At 45.0% G+C, this 20,402-nt stretch overlaps 1 protein-coding gene across 1 annotated transcript in view; it reads left to right on the forward strand.

Moving 5' to 3' along the window:
* The first annotated feature begins 2,895 nt into the window (after positions 1-2,895).
* The window catches only part of LOC143807587 (interleukin-20 receptor subunit alpha-like), an 80,085-nt gene continuing 62,578 nt past the window's right edge, over positions 2,896-20,402 (forward strand). Inside the window, exon 1 of the mRNA XM_077289284.1 lies at positions 2,896-3,241. Coding sequence (XP_077145399.1) covers positions 3,190-3,241 — 52 coding nt within the window. The 5' untranslated portion in view covers positions 2,896-3,189. The remainder of the gene's footprint in view (positions 3,242-20,402) is intronic.

Consider the following 20,402-nt stretch of genomic DNA (forward strand, 5'->3'; position numbering starts at 1 on the left):
TATTTTGTTGCACCACCTTTTGCAGCGCTTACAGTGGCAAGTCGCTTGGCGTATGTCTCTATCAGTTTTGTACATCGAGGGACTGAAATTCTTGCCCATTCTTCTTTGGCAAACAGCTCGAGCTCAGTGAGGTTTGATGGAGATCGTTTGTGAACTGCAGTTTTCAGCTCTTTCCACAGATTCTCGATTGGATTGAGGTCTGGATTTTGACTTGACCATTCTAACACCTGAATATGTTTATTTATGAACCATTCCATTGAAGATTTTGCTTTATGTTTGGGATCATTTTCTTGTTGGAAGACAAATATCCATCCCAGTCTCAGGTCTTTTGCAGACTCCAACAGGTTTTCTTCAAGTATGGTCCTGTATTTGGCTCCATCTGTCTTCCCATCAATTTTAACCATCTTCTCTGTCCTTGCTGAAGAAAATCAGACCCAAACCATGATGCTGTCACCACGTTTGATAGTGGGGATGGTGTGTTCAGGGTGATGAGCTGTGTTGCCTTTACACCAAACATATCGTTTGGCATTGTTGCCAAAAAGTTCGATTTTGGTTTCATCTGACCAGAGCACCTTCTTCCACATGGTTGTTGTGTCTCCCCGGTGGCTTGTTGCAAACTTTAAATGACACTTTTTACGAATATCTTTGAGAAATGGCTTTCTTCTTGCCACTCTTCTATAAAGGCCATATTTGTGCAGTGTATGACTGATTGTTGTCCTACGGACAGACTGTCCCACCTGAGCTGTAGATCTCTGGAGTTCATCCAGAGTGATCATGGGCCTCTTGGCTGCTTCTCTGATGATCAGTCTTCTCCTTGTTTGAGATGAAAGTTTAGAGGGATGGCCGGGTCTTGGTAGATTTGCAGTGGTATGATACTCCTTCCATGTAGGAAGTGCTCCTTGGGATGTTTAAAGTTTTGGAAATCATTTTGTATCCAAATCTGGCTTTAAGCTTCTCCACAACAGTATCACGGACCTGCCTGTTGTGTTCCTTGGTCTTCATGATGCTCTCTGTGCTTCAAACAGAACCCTGAGACTATCACAGAGCAGGTGACTTGATTACACACAGGTGGATTATATTTATCATCATTAGGCATTTAGAACATCATTGGATCATTCAGAGATCCATAATGAACTTCTGGAGTGAGTTTGCTGCACTGAAAGTAAAGGGGAATAAAAATATTGCACGTCCCACTTTCCAGTTTTTGAGTTTCCATAAAAATATAACCAATAAATTTCATTCAACTTTACAATTGTGTTCCACTTGTTGTTGATTCTTCACCAAAAGTTTACATACATTTGGTATCTTTATGTTTAAAGCATGATATGTGGGAAAAGGTTAAAAAGTTCCAGGGGGCTGAATACTTTTGCAAGGCACTGTACATACAGCACCCCAGGTAGCCGGTTGCTGCAGTGATGTTGCCTTCCCTTCGGGGAGGGTGATGTCATGCTTGGAGGCAAGTGGGATTCTTTCTATCAGGTAAGGAATTTACATTCAACACATCTGAATCTAGGACAGGAGGGGGAGCTCTGAAACCGGATTCAGGGGAGCTTCCTTGGACTTTATGTTTACTGGTCTGGAGGAGGAGTCAGCCAGTTGTAGAGGAGTGAGGAGAGGAGGACATCTGGAGCAGATGTAGAGGCCCAGCAGCCACGAGGGAGCTGCAGCCTCTGGAAAGAGAGATAACGAGAGAAGTTGAATTGTGAAGGAGCTTAGACGGAAGAAGCACAGTGGAGGAAAGGGCTCAGGAGGGGAACAGCGTGAGGACACCGTCAGAGCCCGAGCGCAGAAGCCGGGTACCGGGAGCCCGAGGTCGTGTTGTTCTCCAGGACGCGTGACAGAACCGGAGAGCATAGTCTTATATGTCAATTGCTTGTAACAAGTCTGAGGTGAAGCAGTGACCTTAAGAGCTGGGTCATCTAAGAGATCCTATAAACAGGCTCAAACTTCCTATCGTACAGACATCTGTCTTAGGACAGGAGAGAGGGAACCCTGTCAGCAAGCTTTAAGCCGCAGGGACCTCACCATCAGGTGCAAGTTGGAAAGGCTTTCGGACCTCACCTGAAGTGGGATCCCTTATTGCCTTCAAGCCGGCCAGACTACAGCTACCCTACACCTGGTACCTTGAACTGAGGATAGCTACTATCAGTAAACCAGGTAAAAGACTGCAAACTCTGTGTCCTCCACTTATTCGTCGGCATACACCATCTTTGCCACACACCTTGGGAGCCCTGGGGACCCCGCTTCACCTGTGGGAAGCGTTACCATCTTGCTGCAACAACATCACCCCAGAGGACCCCTTTAAGCAGCATCGGTCCCTACTGACCAAATACCACAGGCGGCATCATGAACAATAGGCATTAAAAATCCTTTTAAAGACCTTTCCCTTTAATTGGGTGCCCAGGGCCATGGACCGAGTCTCAGCCACCGTGACATCCCCTTTAAGACTGGACCCTGTACCGAGTACCCCGCTGCCCTGGTGGGGCGTTCCATACACTTGTGTCCTCATCCTCTGAGCTGTTGCATCCGTTTAACTGTTTACATGTGAATGAAAACCACTGTTATCCACCCTACTCCATTGTCTAGTGCTCCTGTACCCAAGTGTCCTGAAGCCATAACTACTAGATGTTACCTTATGTTTTGGTTTCTTGAGATTGCTGATAAATCCTGATATTTTTGGTTTACAATGAATGACCAAATATGCTACATTTCTCACTGCTAAATGACTAAAGTCATAGAGTTTAAAAAAATGTGCGATTTTCTATTCCTTAGAAACATAATCAGTTGTGTTTCCTCTCAAACGTAACAACTGTAGAGGTATCCAATTTCACAATTCTTGCTCCTCCTCTAAATATACTTCCTTGAACTAACTTCATGCAAACTTCAGGTGTAACCAGGTTACATTATGTGAAGAGGAAGAATGACTGTTGGGTGAGGCATACCAGACATGACAGGAAACCTTTAACACTTCATCTTCACAGATGTAGATGAAATAAAGAAGAAAAGTGGACAAAAAGGACGTTCGTGGGAATACACGTGCTCTACAGACAAGTAGCTTTCCTGTCCGAGTCTGGTTCCTGGGACAAGCTACCAAACATGGGGCAGACTGAAGCTACTCTCACCTGCCTGAATGTCACCGGAATTCTACACAAGAGCTATGTGTAAGACATAAGGCTAGCCTCAGTGACAATGCTGATACCTCTTCTGCTCCTTTTACTACTACCTCTGACGATTGATTCAGGTAAGCACCTAGATTAGGTGTAAACTATAATAATTCTATGATTGATGGCTACATGGTAGAAATTTTGTAGATTACTGGCAAGACATTCTTTATTGAATGCTGGATATACTTTAATATTAAAATAAACAATCCACAATACACTCTGGAATACTCTTTATACACTTTCTTCACAACATGAAAACTTTGAACTTGAGACTTAATCTGACCTCGGTGACAAGCAAAACAGCATGTCTGTAGAAACTTTCTGAAGCAGCACATTTAGTAGCAAAAAGAACCTATTTATAAAACGACTATGATGGAAATTATTTAAAAAAATTATAGTGATTGATTTGATGTCTAAGTTGCATTCACGCATTCCATTTTTAATGATTGGTGGTTTAGGAAATCTCTACAAGTTTTAGACAAATGTTGGCATCACTACGATTTTTCAACATATGCCATGGCAATTCAGTTTATATACTATATTGTAGCAAATTTTGCGCTATCAAACAATCTATTTTGTCTTATTTATTTCTTATAAGCATTTAGGATTTCATGTTTTTCTTTAGCCATGAAATTTATTCCCAGTGGTCATTTTGTTTGGCAACATGCCATTAGTGTCAAGCCACAAAAAAAAGATACATGGCCATTAAAGGAGCTTATCATTTTAAGATTTTTTATTTTTGCGTAAAGGCTTGGTCTTTCTATAAATAACAAAATCAGCATCACTGAATCCCTACGACTTCATCGTTACCTCTCCATTAGTGCTCCAGTTTTTGTTGACCGGGCTGCAACTGTGACGCCATGACTACAGACTCTGCAGCCAATCACTGGATGTCTTGTTTGATTACATTGACATGTCTGATGGGCCCTGTGATTGACTACAGTGGTAACTTGCAGTAATCGTGATGTCACCAATGCAACCTTAAAAACAAAGTCTGGGGCAGTGGTGGAGAAACAGCACTTGAGTAGTTGAATAGTGGGGGTAAGTAATGCTGATTTTTTTCTATACATAGTTTTTGGAATTACAGTTAATTTTATATTGACCTTGTAGCTCTTCTATATCATTATCCACTGTGAACCTCAAAATTGCATCCAATATTCAAGATAATTAATAGATTGATAATATTTTATTTTAGTCCAAGGTTTTTGTCTCTGTTATGCACTTTAAAACTATATTTGCTTTTGCAACTATTGCCTGACTTTTAGCACTGTTCTTTAGTTTACTGGTAACCATAGCACCCAAGCTCTTTCTACCTGCTCTGCTTTCGTTTTGACAGTCATTCCTTAGTATGATTTATTCCTGACTATTAGACAATCTAATGGACTGGCAATCAACCATTAAAATATTAAAAATTATAATATGCTCATTCTACTGGTGCGTTGAATTTATAAGCATGCATAAAAATCATTGTTATCAGCAACAGACTTCCCCGTGTAAACAGGTCATGTGCTGCCTATGAAATAAATGATATTCTGTGCTCACAGGACAATTGTGTTAGTGATTGTTCTGTGTGCATATAATGGTCTGCAGTCCGTCTAATGACATAAGGAAACGACTTCAGATTGGCTTGTATGTAGTCGATCAGTGGTCATTTGATGGCAAAGATCGGCCTTTTTAAAGAGGGCATTAGTTTATTCCAATGTATGTTTACTCAGCAAAACTATTATCACTACCTAGGTTAATTTCTTTGTATTTACTTGTCCAAGCTAGTAATATTTCACACTTAAAGGGAATCTGTCAGTAGGATCAACCCTCTTAAGCCATCTATATGAGCATGTACGTCATAGGAAATGGACAAAATGATATCTTGATATCTGTTATCCTATGTTTTATCCCTGTGAAATCCACATTTTTCTTACACGTAAATGAGCGGTTAAGATTGGGCCAGACACTGATCTCCATGAGAATCTGCCTACAGGGCATATTTTAAATGGCATTGAGTGTTACCAGTGTGAGACATGTAGATTGTCAGTTATTACTTGGTCCACACTGGTAACACCCCCTTTGATTAAAAATAAACTCTCGGGGCAGATCCTTATGCAGATCAGTGTCCGGCCCACGGATCTTAACAGCCAATTTACATATAAGAAAAACATGGATTTCTCTGAAATAAGACATCGAATCACAGATATCAAGGTATCATTTTATTCAACCTCCTTTAACCTGCATGTGCATATGGACAGCTTAGGAGGGTTGATCTGACTTGTAGGTGTCCTTTGAGCTTTGCATGTATCTCTAAAAGGCTAGGGGCTTTAGCATTATTTCAGTAAAGTTGTTGTCCACTACTTGGGCAACTCCTTATCATAACCCATGTGTGGCCTCGATAAAATAAAAAAGCTTATGCTCACCTCCCCTGCTGGCGCCTTTCCTGCAGTGTTGGCACCCGTTCTCCTGGGGCTTCCTTTCAGTTGTTGTGACACATGACCCTGGTGCCCAATTAGCTCTGGAGTCACTGTTCCCACCTTTGGACAAATTGAACATGAAGAGGAAGTCAGAGATCAGCTGCAGCCCGGACTTCCTCTTTGTCACATGTCCCAACTACCACAGGAGAGCCCAAGGAAGCAAAAAGCCTCCTCCTGTGTTACCACAGTGATATTTAAAGATAATTTGTCAGCTTTGTTATGTGGTTCAAACCATGGACAGCATGAATCAGAGTTTGGTTACACAATACGCCAGGTATATTTTTTCTCCAGCATTAGAAAATGTAATTTGAAATGTCGTTTATCCAGCGTTGTTCCAGGTGATTGACAAGTCTCTTACATTTTACACTCATGGGAGACCTGTCAATTATTTGGAGCAATGCGGGATGTGTCAGACTAGTCTTGCTTTGGCTTTTCAAACTACATTTTTTCAAAAATGCCAGAGCATTTAAGAGAAAAATATGCCAGGCTGCAATTGTATAGCCGAGCTCTGATTTGTGCTGCCATGATATTAGCAGCATGAATAAGCTGACGGGCTCCGTTTAATGGACATCTCTGTACAATCCAGGTCCATGTTGTCATGTTGACTGCCGCTTGTGCTGTTTATTTCCAGTGAAAACAAAAAATCATGTTGAACTCCATTCCTTACACCATGGTGCTCGCTTGCCCCTTTTTCTATATTCATATTTTATAGTATATATATATATGCTACAAACTGTGCTATGCTCATTTCTCACAAATAATAATGTTTTAACCATTATTTGCATTGTGAAGACTTTTTATATGTCTAATCTGAAGTATTGAAGTAAGTGTTAGGGCTGACGGAACGCACTGAGTAATTATTGAGAAAATATATGTGCATTCGCAGCCCGGGGTCCACCGTGCAGGAGTGGAACCTGCTGCTAGTAAATGGCAGCACTATATGGCAGTACAATGCCTGAATAGACACAGGTTCCATCGCCCGGTCTGTATAGGAGCGAACTCTGTTGCTTCACAGAGTCGCCAGGATTAGCATAATGCTGTGCCCTGTTAACTTCACAGAGGATCACAGCTCACTAACAGAGCAGATTGCATACAGTGGTCAGTCAGCTTCAGCACACAAACAACTCTTCTCCGGAGGTGCCAGAATTCTAGTGGCTATACGCCAGTCCTAAATTCACACACACGAACACTTCTCCGCAGGTGCTGGAATTCTAGTGGCTATACAGCTGACCCTGAGCACATACAGACACAGACCACTAGGTAGCTAAGCTCATAAACATAGGTTGATACTAGCGCATGGCCGTGCGGCCATGCAAATCTTTTATAGTGAAAGCTCTCCAGGATCTTCCTACTGGTCCAATAGGAACTGCTTCAGGACCTGAGCATGTGACCCCCAACCTCCAATGAGAGGTCGTCCCTTGGGCATGCTCAGTAGCGGAAAAGCAGGACTTAGTCCCAGGAGCATCTGCTTGCTGCAGAACAGTGCTGGTTACAATGGCTGAGCCTGGAAGATCAGCAGTAACCAAGAGCACAGTATCTGCCTGAGCCAGACGCTGGGACCGACGTCTCCGCTGAGCAGGCTCCAATGCGGCTGAAGAATGGGAGACCGCAGCGCAGGTGGTTCGAGATTCCCCCTGTGCAGCAGCGGGAACTCGACACCTAAGAGTAAGATTAGCTACTTACTTAAGGCCCCGTCTCACTAAGCGATTTACCAACGATCACGAGCAGCGATACGACCTGGCCGTGATCGTTGGTAAGTCGTTGTGTGGTCGCTGGGGAGCTGTCACACAGACAGCTCTCTCCAGCGACCAACGATCAGGGGAACGACTTCGGCATCGTTGAAACTGTCTTCAACGATGCCGAAGTCCCCCTGCAGCACCCGGGTAACCAGGGTAAACATCGGGTTACTAAGCGCAGGGCCGCGCTTAGTAACCCGATGTTTACCCTGGTTACCAAAAAAAACAAACACTACATACTCGCCTTTCGGTGTCCAGGTCCCTTGCCGTCTGCTTCCTGCTCTGACTGAGATCCGGCCGTACAGTGAGAGCAGAGCGCAGCGGTGACGTCACTGCTGTGCTCTCACTTCTCACTTTCCGGCCGGCAGTCAGTGAGAGCAGGAAGCAGACGGCAAGGGACCTGACGGACATCAGAAGGCGAGTATGTATTGTTTTTTTTTTTTTTACATCTACGCTGGTAACCAGGGTTAACATCGGGTTACTAAGCGCGGCCCTGCGCTTAGTAACCCGATGTTTACCCTGGTTACCAGTGAAGACATCGCTGGATCGGTGTCACACACACCGATTCAGCGATGTCAGCGGGGCCTCAACGACCAAAAAAAGGTCCAGGCCATTCCGACACGACCAGCGATCTCGCAGCAGGGGCCTGATCGCTGGTACGTGTCACACATAGCGAGATCGCTATGGAGGTCGCTGTTGCGTCACAAAACTAGTGACTCAGCAGCGATCTCGCTAGCGATCTCGCTATGTGAGACGGGGCCTTTAGTAATGAACTGTATGTAGCTGTGCACCCTTAAGTCAGTCTCACATATGATCACGTTTATTTCACGATTCTGTGAAGTCCTAAACTCTCAACATGATGTAGTATCACCCCAACTCCCTTGCAGTTTTGGAGATCATTATCACCCCTTACTACATAGTGACTTCTCTTGTTATGTACAGCATCATACCTTACAATTTGGATTTTCTTGTTATTTTTGTCATTTATAGCACCTTGTCCCCTTCCTAGGGTTATTGTGCCAAGTTCTGACCCCTTCCTGGTGTTCATATACTCTATCCTGGGCCCCATCATAATATAATTTTGCCTGTTCCCCACTATATTAAAAAAAACAACACACGATTCTATTCACCTTCCTCCACTTCCATGCCGTACACAGTCCTCTTCTGCAAGATACGACAGCCGACTTTGGCATCCCCGCCATGGCGCATGACGTCATGAGGTCGTGGGCACACCAACATCAGTTGCCAGCCACTGGCCGGCAGCTTGTATTGCAGCACAGGGAGATGCACATCCAGCTGAAAGTCACAATGTTGGAGTCTCCCCATCTACCTCCAGGCCCCGATGCAGTTGAACTGGCTGCACCGACGATATGTCCGCTCCTGGTCTTTATCTTTGTTTCAGACATCTTATCACAGGTGGTCTAAGGGCAAGTGAGCTAGCACAATGTTTCACCACAAGTCACTTTTGGGCAGCGTTGGACTGAAGCACCTTGGGACAACCAGAGAACATCATTCTTGGGGCCCACTATGTAGTATACATAGAAGCAAATAGAAGACCATCAATTGTGCGGTAAAAAGCCCTAATATCAGGGTATAATAAAAGGTAGTACATGTCTTAATTATGTAGCAGGGTTGGGGTAGCCCTCCTCATAGAATATAATGTAGCCCCCTCATAGAACATAATATACCCCCCTCATAGAATATAAAGTAGCCCCCTCATATAGTATAATGCAGCCCCCCTCATAGAATATAATGAAGCCTCCCTCATAGAATATAATGCAGTCCCCCATAGAATATAATGTAGCCTCCCTCATAGGGTATAATGCAGCCAGCCTCATAGAATATAATGAAGCCTCCCTCATAGAATATAATGCAGTCCCCCATAGAATATAATGTAGCCTCCCTCATAGGGTATAATGCAGCCTCCCATAGAATATAAGGTAGCCTCCCTCATAGGGTATAATGCAGCCAGCCTCATAGAGTATAATGCAGCCCGGAGAATCTTCCGGTTCTCCAGTGGACCATTCCGACCGTGCTTTAGGGCATTTCTCACAGTACTTACTCGGTCAATAATCTAAAGAGTAGCCATCGATTTATTTCTTTTTCATGAATCAACTGTACACATAAAAATAAGTAATTTAGTAAAATATCTTATCAGAGAAATTTGCTTCTTTCTCCTCTGGAACATCTGATCATTCATTCTCAAAATTCTCAGTTCATAGATTGAGAATAGGATAAGGAGATGACAGTTGGTGCTCACCAACTGCTATGGAGAATTGTAACGGTCAATTCAGGAAAACTTGCAACAGAATGTCTGTGTAGGTCTATTGCTCCTCTTCCTCCATAGAATCTTAAAGCAGCATCTGCCATCTCCTATCTGAGCAATGGTAAAATCTGTCTTCACTGACTACAGATTTAACCCATGAATTGAGAATGAAGGACAAATCCAGGAGGAAAAATAAGCAAATGTCTCTACTAAGATATATAGTATTACAGAGTTGCTCATTTTTAAGCGTACTATTAATTTTTTTAATAAAAATTCAACCTACAGTTACTCTTTCATGACCCCATACACATTAGATAACTGCCAGTGTAACTATTGTTCGCCCAACAATAATCTCTCCTGACACCTCTATACTTAGGAATGCTTGGTTTGACATAATCTGTCAGGTAAGAGTCAAGAGGTCCCTATACTCAAAAGGCTGTTGGCTGATTTCACCAATATTCATGTGTTCAGACGACTTTAGTCCAATGTGTATAGGGCTTTAAATCAGGGAATTCCTTCACTTCTGATGTTGCCAACGGGTTGTCATTAGGGTGTGGATGAGAACCACCCCACTCACTATTTCGAAAGCCTCTTCATGCTGACCATATCATTTTCTCAATGGATTCTGTTTTATTAGCAATTTCAAGCTTCAATACAACATATAGTGTAAATTTTTATAACATAACATACATTGGCCAGTTACTTCACTGGTCCAACACACCAATAGAGTGCAAGGATATAGAGTGCCTTGAAAAAGTATCTATGTCCAGTGAACTTTTCCACATTTTTTAACGTAACACCCACAAGCTTAAATGGGCTTTATTGGGATATTATGTGATATATCCACAAAAGTAGCGAGTATTTATGCAGTGTAAAGGAAATGATTAATGGTTGTATAATTAATTTAAAAATATAAATGTGAAAATTGTGATGTGTATTTGTATTCAGCCCATTTGAGTCAATACTTTGTAAGATCACTTTTCTCAGCAAATACTGCTGCAAGTCTTTTGGGGTATCTATATACAAGCTTTGCACATCTAGAGGCTGAAATTTTTGCCCATAGTTCTTTGCAAACTAGCTCTAGCTCAGTGAGATTGAATGGAGAGTGTCTTGAACAGCAATTTTGAAGTCTCAATGGGATTTAGGTCGGGTCTTTGGGCCACTCAAAAACAAGAATCTGCTTTGATGTAGACCATTTTATGTAGCTCTGGTAGTATGTTTAAGGTCATTGTCCTGCTGGAAGGTGAACCTATGACTCAGTCTCAAGTCTTTTACACCCCTCAACAGGTTTTCTTCCTGGACTTCCCTGTATTTAGAGGGAACCTGTCACCCCCCCCCCCCCCAGTCGTTTCAAACTAAAAGAGCCATCTTGTGCAGCAGTAATGCTGCATTCTGACAAGGTGGCTCTTTTAGGTCTGGGTGCTGTAACTTGAGAAATAATCAGTTTTATAATTTGTCTGAAATACCTGCTCCTCAGTCAAGGAGGCAGGCGTTTCCCCCCTGCTTCAGACAGCACACAGCTGTCACTCACATCTTCTTGGCGCCGGGCGCCGCCTCCTCCTCACCGCTGTTTTCAAAAGTAGCCGGTGCCTGCGCTCTTATCCCCTGCCTGGTGCAGGTGCAGTGAACGCTGCCCGTCTTTCCTCATATGCAGTCCAGCTGACTGCGCCTGCGCGGCCGCCCTGCTTGTGAATTTCAGCCCTGCAGTGACTTATGATTTATTCACATTGCGGGGCTGGGATTCACAGGCAGGGCGGCCGCGCAGGCGCAGTCAGCTGGACTGCATATGAGGAAAGACGGGCAGCGCTCACTGCGCCTGCACCAGGCAGGGGATAAGAGCGCAGGCAGCGGCTACTTTTGAATACAGCGGTGAGGAGGAGGTGGCGCCCGGCGCCAAGAAGATGTGAGTGACAGCTGTGTGCTGTCTGAAGCAGGGGGGAAACGCCGGCCCACTTGACTGAGGACCAGGTATTTCAGACAAATTATAAAACTGATTATTTCTCAAGTTACAGCACCCAGACCTAAAAGAGCCACCTTGTCAGAATGCAGCATTACTGCTGCACAAGGTGGCTCTTTTGGTTTGAAACGACTGGGGGGGGGGTGACAGGTTCCCTTTAGGTCCCTCCATCTCTCCATCAACTCTGACCAGCTTCCCTATCCCTTCTGAAGAAAAGCATCCCCACAGCATGGTGCTGCCACTACCATGTTTGACTGTGTGGATGCTGTTTTCAGGGTGATATGCAGTGTTTGTTTTCCACCACACATAACATTTTGCATTTAGCCCAAAATGTTTTACTTCGGTCTCATCTGACCAATGCACCTTCTTCCATATGTTAGCTGTGTCCCCTATATGACTTTTTGCAAACTGCAAATGGAACTTCTTATGTCTTGCTTTTAAAAATAAATTTCTTGAAGTCATTCCTCCATAAACCAGATTTGTTGACTAAGGGCTCATTCTCACATGCGAGAAACTCGGATGAGTCTCGCACATCAATACCCGGCACTCGCACCCGCCACTCGGATCGGAGCATGCGGCCACATAGCAATACATGCAGCCGCACGCTCCGCTCCTGAGTGCTGGTTGCAGTGCCGGGTATTGACATGTGATACTCATCCGAGTTTCTTGCATGTGAGTATGAGCCCTAATAGAAGCCCTTCCAGCGTGAACATGGGCTTCTTGGCTGCTTTTCAAATTAGTACTCTCCTTGTTTAAGATTTCAGCTTAGGTAGACAGCCATGTCTTGGTAGTTTTGCAGTTGTGCCATACTCCTTCCATTTTTGGATGATATATTAAACAGTGCTCTGTGAGATGTTCAGAGCTTGGTCTGTTTTTTATAACCTAACTCTTTATTACTCTTCTCCACCCTCCCACACAACTTTATCCCTGACATGTCTGGTGTGGTGTTCCTTGGTTTTCTTGATGTTGTTTGATCCTTAGGCCATGTGCACACTGTCAGTATTTAGTCAGTATTTTACCTCAGTATTTGTAAGCCAAAACCAGGAGTGGGTGAGAAATACAGAAACGGTGACATGTTTCTTTTATACTTTTCCCCTGATTGTTCCTCACTTGGTTTTGGCTTACAAATAATGATGTAAAATATTGAGCAAATACTGATAGTGTGACCGTAGCCTTAGGCCAGTCTCACATGTCCAGATAATTCCGGTACTGGAGAAATTGGTACCGGAGTTATCCATGTCCGTGTGTCCGTGTGCTCACGTGGCACATCAGTGTGGCAGCCGTGTGCCGCCCGTGTGCCGACTGAGGACCACACGGACCATGCAGGAGACAGCTAGTCCTGTGTGAGCGGTCACGTGGTACCGCTCATTACAGTGATGAATATGCCGCATATTCATCACTGTAATGAGCGGTACCACGTGACCGCTCACACAGGACAGGCTGCCGGCGCTGAGAGGAGGCATCGCGGGAGCTGGGTGAGTATTTCTCTGCAAGCGGGCGGGCGCACGGGGGGTGAGAGGCGGGAGGTGACCCCAAACTATTTCTAACAAAAAAATTTAAAAAACCTTGATTTTTCATTCCTTCTCTCCAGCGAACGCTGCTGGGTAGAAGGAATGAATGCCGGCTTCAGCACCAAAAGCAGGGGACAACACTTAACTGTAGCGCTGTTTCTCCTGCGGCGGTACGTGCACATGGAGGAGAGTGCACACTGTTCTCCGTGTGCACATGTGCGGGACGCTTTGTGGACTGTGCTGCCAGAGAAAAGCAGACATGTCTCCGTGTTTTGCACACAGACACACGGTCCGTGAAAACACGCTGACATGTGCAGAGACACATTTATTTTAATGTGCCTACGTGAGTCAGTGTCTCCGGTACGTGAGGAAACTGTCACCACACGTACCGGAGCCACTGACGTGTGAAACCGGCCTTAGGCTAAGTGCACACGTTGCGGAATTTCCGCAGAAATTTCCGCAGCAATTCCGCAACTCCTGCCGTGGGTATATCGCATGCGGATTTGGCATGCATATTCCCGCTAAACACTAGCGTTTTGCAAGCGTAATTAGCTGGCAGAATGCTAGCATTTTCCAAGCGATCTGTAGCATCGCTTGGAAAACTGATTGACAGGTTGGTCACGCTTGTCAAAGATAGTGTTTGACAAGTGTGACCAACTTTTTACTATTGATGCTTCTATGGAGCATCAATAGTAAAAAGATCTAATGTTAAAAATAATAAAAAAAATAAAATAGTTATTCTCACCTTTCAACGTCACCCGATCTCTTCAGCGGTGCACGCGGCGGCTGGGATGCTATGTGCAAAGGACCTGGGTTGACGTCACGGTCACATGACCGCGACGTCATCACAGGTCCTTCGCACACAGCATCCCAGCCACCGCGTGCACCGCTGAGAGGCGGGAGGACTCCAGGGGCCATCGGAAGGTGAGTATATCACAATTTTTTATTTTAATTCTTTTTTTTTTAACAATTATATGGTGCCCAGTCTGTGGAGGAAAGTCTCCTCTCCTCCACCCCGGGTACCATCTGCACATGATCCGCTTACTTCCCACATGGTGGGCATAGCCCCATGCGGGAAGTAAGCGGATCAATGCATACCTATGCGTGCGGAATCCCCGTGATTCCGCAAATTAATGAACTTGCTGCGTTTTTTTCCGGAATGCGTTTCCGCTCAGGAAAAAAATGCAGCATGTGCATACAAAATGCGGATTGCATTCTTTTAATAGGATGCTTAATGTGAGTGTTTTTTTCGTGGTTTTATCGCGTTTTTATAGCGAAGAGAACGCGAAATATCCAGAACGTGTGCACACAGCCTTAATGTTTTCCAACAAACCTCTGAGGACCTCGAACAAACCTCCCAGAACAAACAGTACAGAAATTTCACACATGTGGATTCAATTTAGTAATTATGTGACCTCTGGTAGCAAATGTTTACTCAGGATTTAATTTAGGGTTACAAGATTACAGCGCTGAATACAAATGCATGTCACTATTTTTCAAATATTTTGAAATTTGTGTATCATTTTGTTTATGCAGCGCCCCAGAGTCCTGGTCGTTGCAGTACTGTGGCTCCGCCACTATGGGGAGCTACGGTGCGTCCGATGGCACTGAAGGAGTTCATCTGATCAGGTATCACAGACACCAATACATTTCACAGCTGGGCCTCCGGGGGGAGCTAAGGGTTCTATTCATTAGGCCACTCCCCACCATAGTGGGTAAACTGGGGGTCAGGCAGGAAGTTAGATGAGAAAGCTGACTGGATTGGACGAAGCAACACCTGGTGGCAGAGGGTGTTGTGGAGGAAGAGACAGTAGGGTCTCTGTCAGGGGTGGGATCCTGACAGAGGCTTGGCAACTTGAAAGAACGTAACGGGTCCGCGCCAGCTCCGGGAAGCGGCGGGGCCCAAGAAAGGACTAGAAGCGAGATAGATTGTGCTGAGTGAGAAACGAGATCAAGCAATAGGAGAATACCAGTAGGGGTCATGCTGTAAGACCGGAGCAACACCCTACTGAGGCGCAATACCGGTGGCCGGAACGCCGAGGGAGTATTATAACAATCAGCTTCAAGCAATACTCTAAACAGCGGCAGGACAGTCAGTTTAAGGCGGGCTGTCTAACACATATCACCTATGAAGTCTTGGGGGGCAACCTGTGGAGAGGGGCGACTCTAGGGTCCCGGAAGAGCTCCGAGCCTACCCGTCAAACGGGTGCCGTTCCAACCAGAATATCAGGGAGGGACGGAGGATTAGAAGAACATCATTTAATCGAGTTGTGAGGGAACTTAAGAAACAGACACGACGGTTGTGGGGACTTTCCGTAAGCACAGCAGGGGAGGACCGCAACACATAGCGCTAGAAGGAAGGCACCGATTTCCACCTGAGAGGAGAACTCTGGAGGTGCCATTGGACCGGCCGGACTTGCGCAGCCTGGTGAACCGTATTCTGGACTGAGGACCCAGAGATCTTCAGTAAAGAGGTAAAGAGACTGCAACCTGGTGTCCTCGTTATTTACTGCACCGCACCACCACAGCCTCACTACTACAACATCACGACTACTACAGTGTCGCCCCCCCCCACTACCGTTATCCACATCTACCATTCACTGAGCACCCCACGGCAGGGTCACGGACCGGGGCCTAGCCGCCGTGACAACCCCAGAGCAGAGACTCAGAGGCCCGGTACCGGGTACCCCTCGGCCCTGCGGCTGTGGGGGCGCTACATTTACACTTCTCAAATGTTTGCAACTTCGTGTTGATATATATCACATAACATCCCAATAAAATGCATTTAAGTTTGTGTGCGCAATGTGATAATATGTGGAATATTTGACAGGGTGTAAGTAGTTTTTCAAGGCACTGTATCTTCTACAAGAGTTTGGGGCAATATTTCTCTATTCAACCTTCTTACACCCTGGCTGCCCGTCTCTGCCCTGTTATTTCCTGGCAGCAGATAATACTTTGTCTAGTGAAAAACAGGATACCAGAGAATTCTCTCAGAACCAGATCTCTGTTGCATGTGAAGGCAGTGCATAGCACTTTCCTATACAATGTAACTGAGGTGCATGCAGACAGCTGTACGTTTTCTTTCTATATCTCCCATTCATCCTTATCCTCTTAGGCCGGCGTCACACTGGCGTTTTAAATGGCCGAGTGCAATGCGATAAAAAATCGCATTGCACTCGGACCAATGTTAACATATGGGGCAGCTCCCAGCAGCCGACTTTTTGTCGGCCGTTTTCTTCGGTCCGAGACAATCGCAGCATGATGCGATTGTCTCGGACCGAGGAATACTCTGGGCTCACTCGCACCCATATAAGCCTATGGGTGCGAGTGAGACAGCGCACATCCCTCAGATATCATCCGAGTGATGTGCGTTATAAGCAGACCCCAGCAATGGAGGAGATGGAGAAATTCATTTCTCCGCCTCCTACGCAGCTGTGCTCCGATCCTCCCTGCGCGAGAGAATCGGAGCACAGACGCATGACACTCGGCTCCTGCTCTGCTGCGAGCAGGAGCCGAGTGTCATTAGCATATCGCATCCGATGATTTTGCATCGGATGCAATACGCTAGTGTGACGCCGGCCTTACTTTTTCCTCCCCCACCTTCTGTCCTCTCTCTTCTCCATTTCTCCCCCTTCTCTTTGCCTTTTCTGCTTATTTTGCCAACATTTCCCTCCCTTTCCAGTCCTCCCCCTCTTTCCTCTGCTCTCTTGCATTCTTCCTCTGCTCTCCTGCATTCTCCTTACTTTTCTCCTTATCTTTATAACCAATCATACTATACTTTGGTTTTCAGACATTATCTATATTTGACCTTCCACAATAATTTTTCTCTCCCATTTTTCTTTACTACTTGACATTCATGCAGCCCTATTCTGGTCAGGGACAGACTGGGACTGAAATTCTGCCCTGGCATCTGAGATCACACAGGCCCATGCTACAGCCAGTCCAATTTTTGGCAAGGGTGTCTATGATGTCCATAGTATATTTTTAAAAAAATGTTCCCCCCATTGGGAAATGTTTTTCAGCCCATGCACTTAGTGTATGGGCATTACAAGTCTAGGAGACCCACTCCTTAACATTGGGCCTAGTTTTTAATAATGCCTTCCTCCACATATCATCATTCTCCACCACTAGAACACCATGGTGAACATGTTCTGTGCTGCTACAGCCATTCAATTTTTCGACAAGGGTGTCTATGATCCCCATAAATATTTTTTTTATAATGTACCCCCCATGGGGAAATGTTTGTCAGCCCATGCACTTAGTGTATGGGCATTATGAGTCTAGGAGACCCGCTCCTTTGTAATGGGAATTTTTTTTATGAGGCCCTCCTCCACGATTCTTCCAAGTGGGGTTTGTGCTGTGTGCAAATTTGGGTCAAGGCGGCCCTTGCATTCAATGCATAAGGAAACAGCATGGCAGGACCAGCTGAAGAATGTGAAGTGGGTTTTCCTGTGGCCATCTAGTACCTGGGTTCAAAGGCTTATTCGGGTGTATATGACTTGATAGCAGGGCAGGCCTTGCATTCAATGCAACTTTTTTCAGGAAGCTCTCCTGTACCTCTCGTGAAAGGGGTATTGGGGTGCGTCGTAATTCTTGGCAGCCCAGCTCACTGCATAGGCAATAACGGCATAGGAGACCCAATGTTTAATAATGGCCCTTTAGGAATATTAATACCGCCTGATGCCCCTCAAAAAATAGGCTTTGTGACTTTATCAGTCCTTCATTCAGAAATGAAACAAGATATGTCTCCTTATGTGTCACACACCACATGGCCAGCTAGGGTTGTTAAATGTTACAATGACATTTCCCAGTGAATGCATTTGTACTGGTTGAAAGCAATGTTAAAGTCGAAAAACGCATCAAAAACGCTGCGTGTGAACATAGCGAAAGTGGTGGAGGAACATTTCGGTCTGGGGTTAATTATTTTGCCTCATATACAAGTCATTACCCTGGAAAGGATGTACCTTAACATATTTCCCAGCTAAATCCATTTTGGTTTTGTTTTTGTGTGTTTTTTGGTGCATCTGTAAAAATGGCGTGAAACTCTGACAACATTGCTTACAGCTGTGACCTAGGAGTCAGAAATGCTTATAATAATGACCCTCAGTGCCTCTGTATTGTAATAATGCTCCTGAGGTGGGGCATACATAGAAATAACAGATCTCATAGGACTTTTTCTATGATGTCACAGTCAAAGAAAAGCATATCTCAACTATTTAACAAATGTAGAAGGAAATGTATTGCAGCACTTAGACAGTTATTTTGCTCCTACTGATGTCCCCAAGTGTCTCACTCACTTTGATACACCTTTCTTGACCCTTGTAATGTATTATGCCTCCACAAAATATGATGACCCCACACAATATGATTTCCCCACAAACCTTACACAAAGTATGATGCAGCACCCCACACAGTAAGATTGTCACCACAGCCTCCCATATAGTATGGTATCTATCACAGCCCCCAATATACAGTATGAGACGCACCACAGACACCCACACAGTATGATGTCCACCAAAGCCCCCCATACATTATGATGTCTTCCATAACCATCCCATACACTATGATGGTCACAAGAGCCCCCCAGCATTTTATAATGTACCCCATAAAAATCCATACAGTATAATGTCCTCCGCAGCCACCCCACACAGTATGATGTCCACCACAACCACTCTACACAGTAAGATGGTCCCCACAGCCACCACACATAGTATGATAAATCCGCTATACATTATGAAGATCCCTCATAGCCAAAACACTGTATGACGGCCCCCAACAGCCCCCTATGTAGTATGCTAGTGAGTCACCCGCCAGGGCCTGGAGATACTCGGTACTGGGTCCAGTACTTAAGTGGGATGTCACGGTGGCGGCGACCCGGTCTGTGGCCCTGGACACCAAAGTAAAAGGGATAGGCTTTAAAGGGAGTTGTAAAGCAATAAAAGTTTGTGATGCCACCTGTGGTACTCGGTCAGGGGTGACCGACACTGTTTAAAGGGGTCCTCTGGGGGTGATGGTAAGGCAGCAAGATGGTGACCTTCCCACAGGTGAAGCGGGGTCCCCAGGGCTGTAAGTGATGTGGGTGGCAATGTTGCTAGGGACAGGTAGAGGTGCAGAGTAGGTGATGCTGGAAAGAAATGGAAGGACACAGCAGGTTGCAGTTTTCTCAGCTTTAGTTACAGTTCGGGCCCCCAGCCAGGGTGATGTGTTCTCCAGGTAAGAAGTCCAGAAAACTCTCCGGCAAGTCGGGCACCTGTCCAGAACTCCACTTATATGTATGCCTCTCCTGGCCGTCTTTCTGCACTGGCCATAGCCTCTCCTGCCTCGGTGCTTGACACCAAGTGTCCCAAGCCAGTGAGCGCGGGTCTGACATAATCTCACATGCCTTTTGATTCTAGGGCCATTCATGTCACACCACCTTTGCTATTTACCCGTAACAATGTAATAACTGACAGACTCGACTATTGGATAGGTTCCATACCCTATTTACCTCCTTTTTTACCTACCTTTTGATATGACGTATTTTTGATTTAATGTATCTTTATAATTTTTGAGATTTTGATAATTATTACCAGCAATCCACTAATTTATATACTTGTATGCTTTCTTATTTTTTCACAGTCTGGTGAAGAGTACTTAGCTGAAATGTTATTTTTTTTGCTATACTGATGGAGGTGTAATCTCGGGAAACAGCATATTCTTAATAAATCCTAATCCACGCGCCTTTTGGTGTGCAATTCCTTTCTCCCATTCACTGTGGATTTAGGCTATGTGCACACATTGGGGATTTTACTGCAGATCCACAGCAGATCTGCAGCTGCGGGTCCGTAGCAGCTTTCCATGCGTTTACAGTACAATGTAAACCTATGGAAAACGCAATCCGCAGTGCCCATGCTGCGGAAAAAAAGGCGCGGAAACGCTGCGGGTTACATTCCGCAGCATGTCAATTCTTTGTGCGGATTCCACAGCGGTTTACACCTGCTCCATAATAGGAATCCGCAGGTGTAAAACCGCAGGTGGAATCCGCACAAAATCCGCGGTAAATCTGCAGGTAAAACGCAGTGTCTTTTACCTGCAGATTTATGAAATCCGCTGCAGAAAAATCCGCAGCCCTCAAAAATACATGCGCACATACCCTTAAAGGAGCTCAGTAGTTGGCTCCAAAGGAATTTGCACCCTATACAAATTCATACCGCCTATTAAGGGTGTGCCACCTACCCTGTGGATTATTAAAAAGTGAAATAATGGAAACTATGTTTTTTATATAGTGCTCAAAGCACTGGCAGCATCAAAACAAATATGCACGACA

This window comes from Ranitomeya variabilis, chromosome 2 (genome assembly GCF_051348905.1).
Source record: "Ranitomeya variabilis isolate aRanVar5 chromosome 2, aRanVar5.hap1, whole genome shotgun sequence".
Taxonomy (NCBI): Eukaryota; Metazoa; Chordata; class Amphibia; order Anura; family Dendrobatidae; genus Ranitomeya; species Ranitomeya variabilis.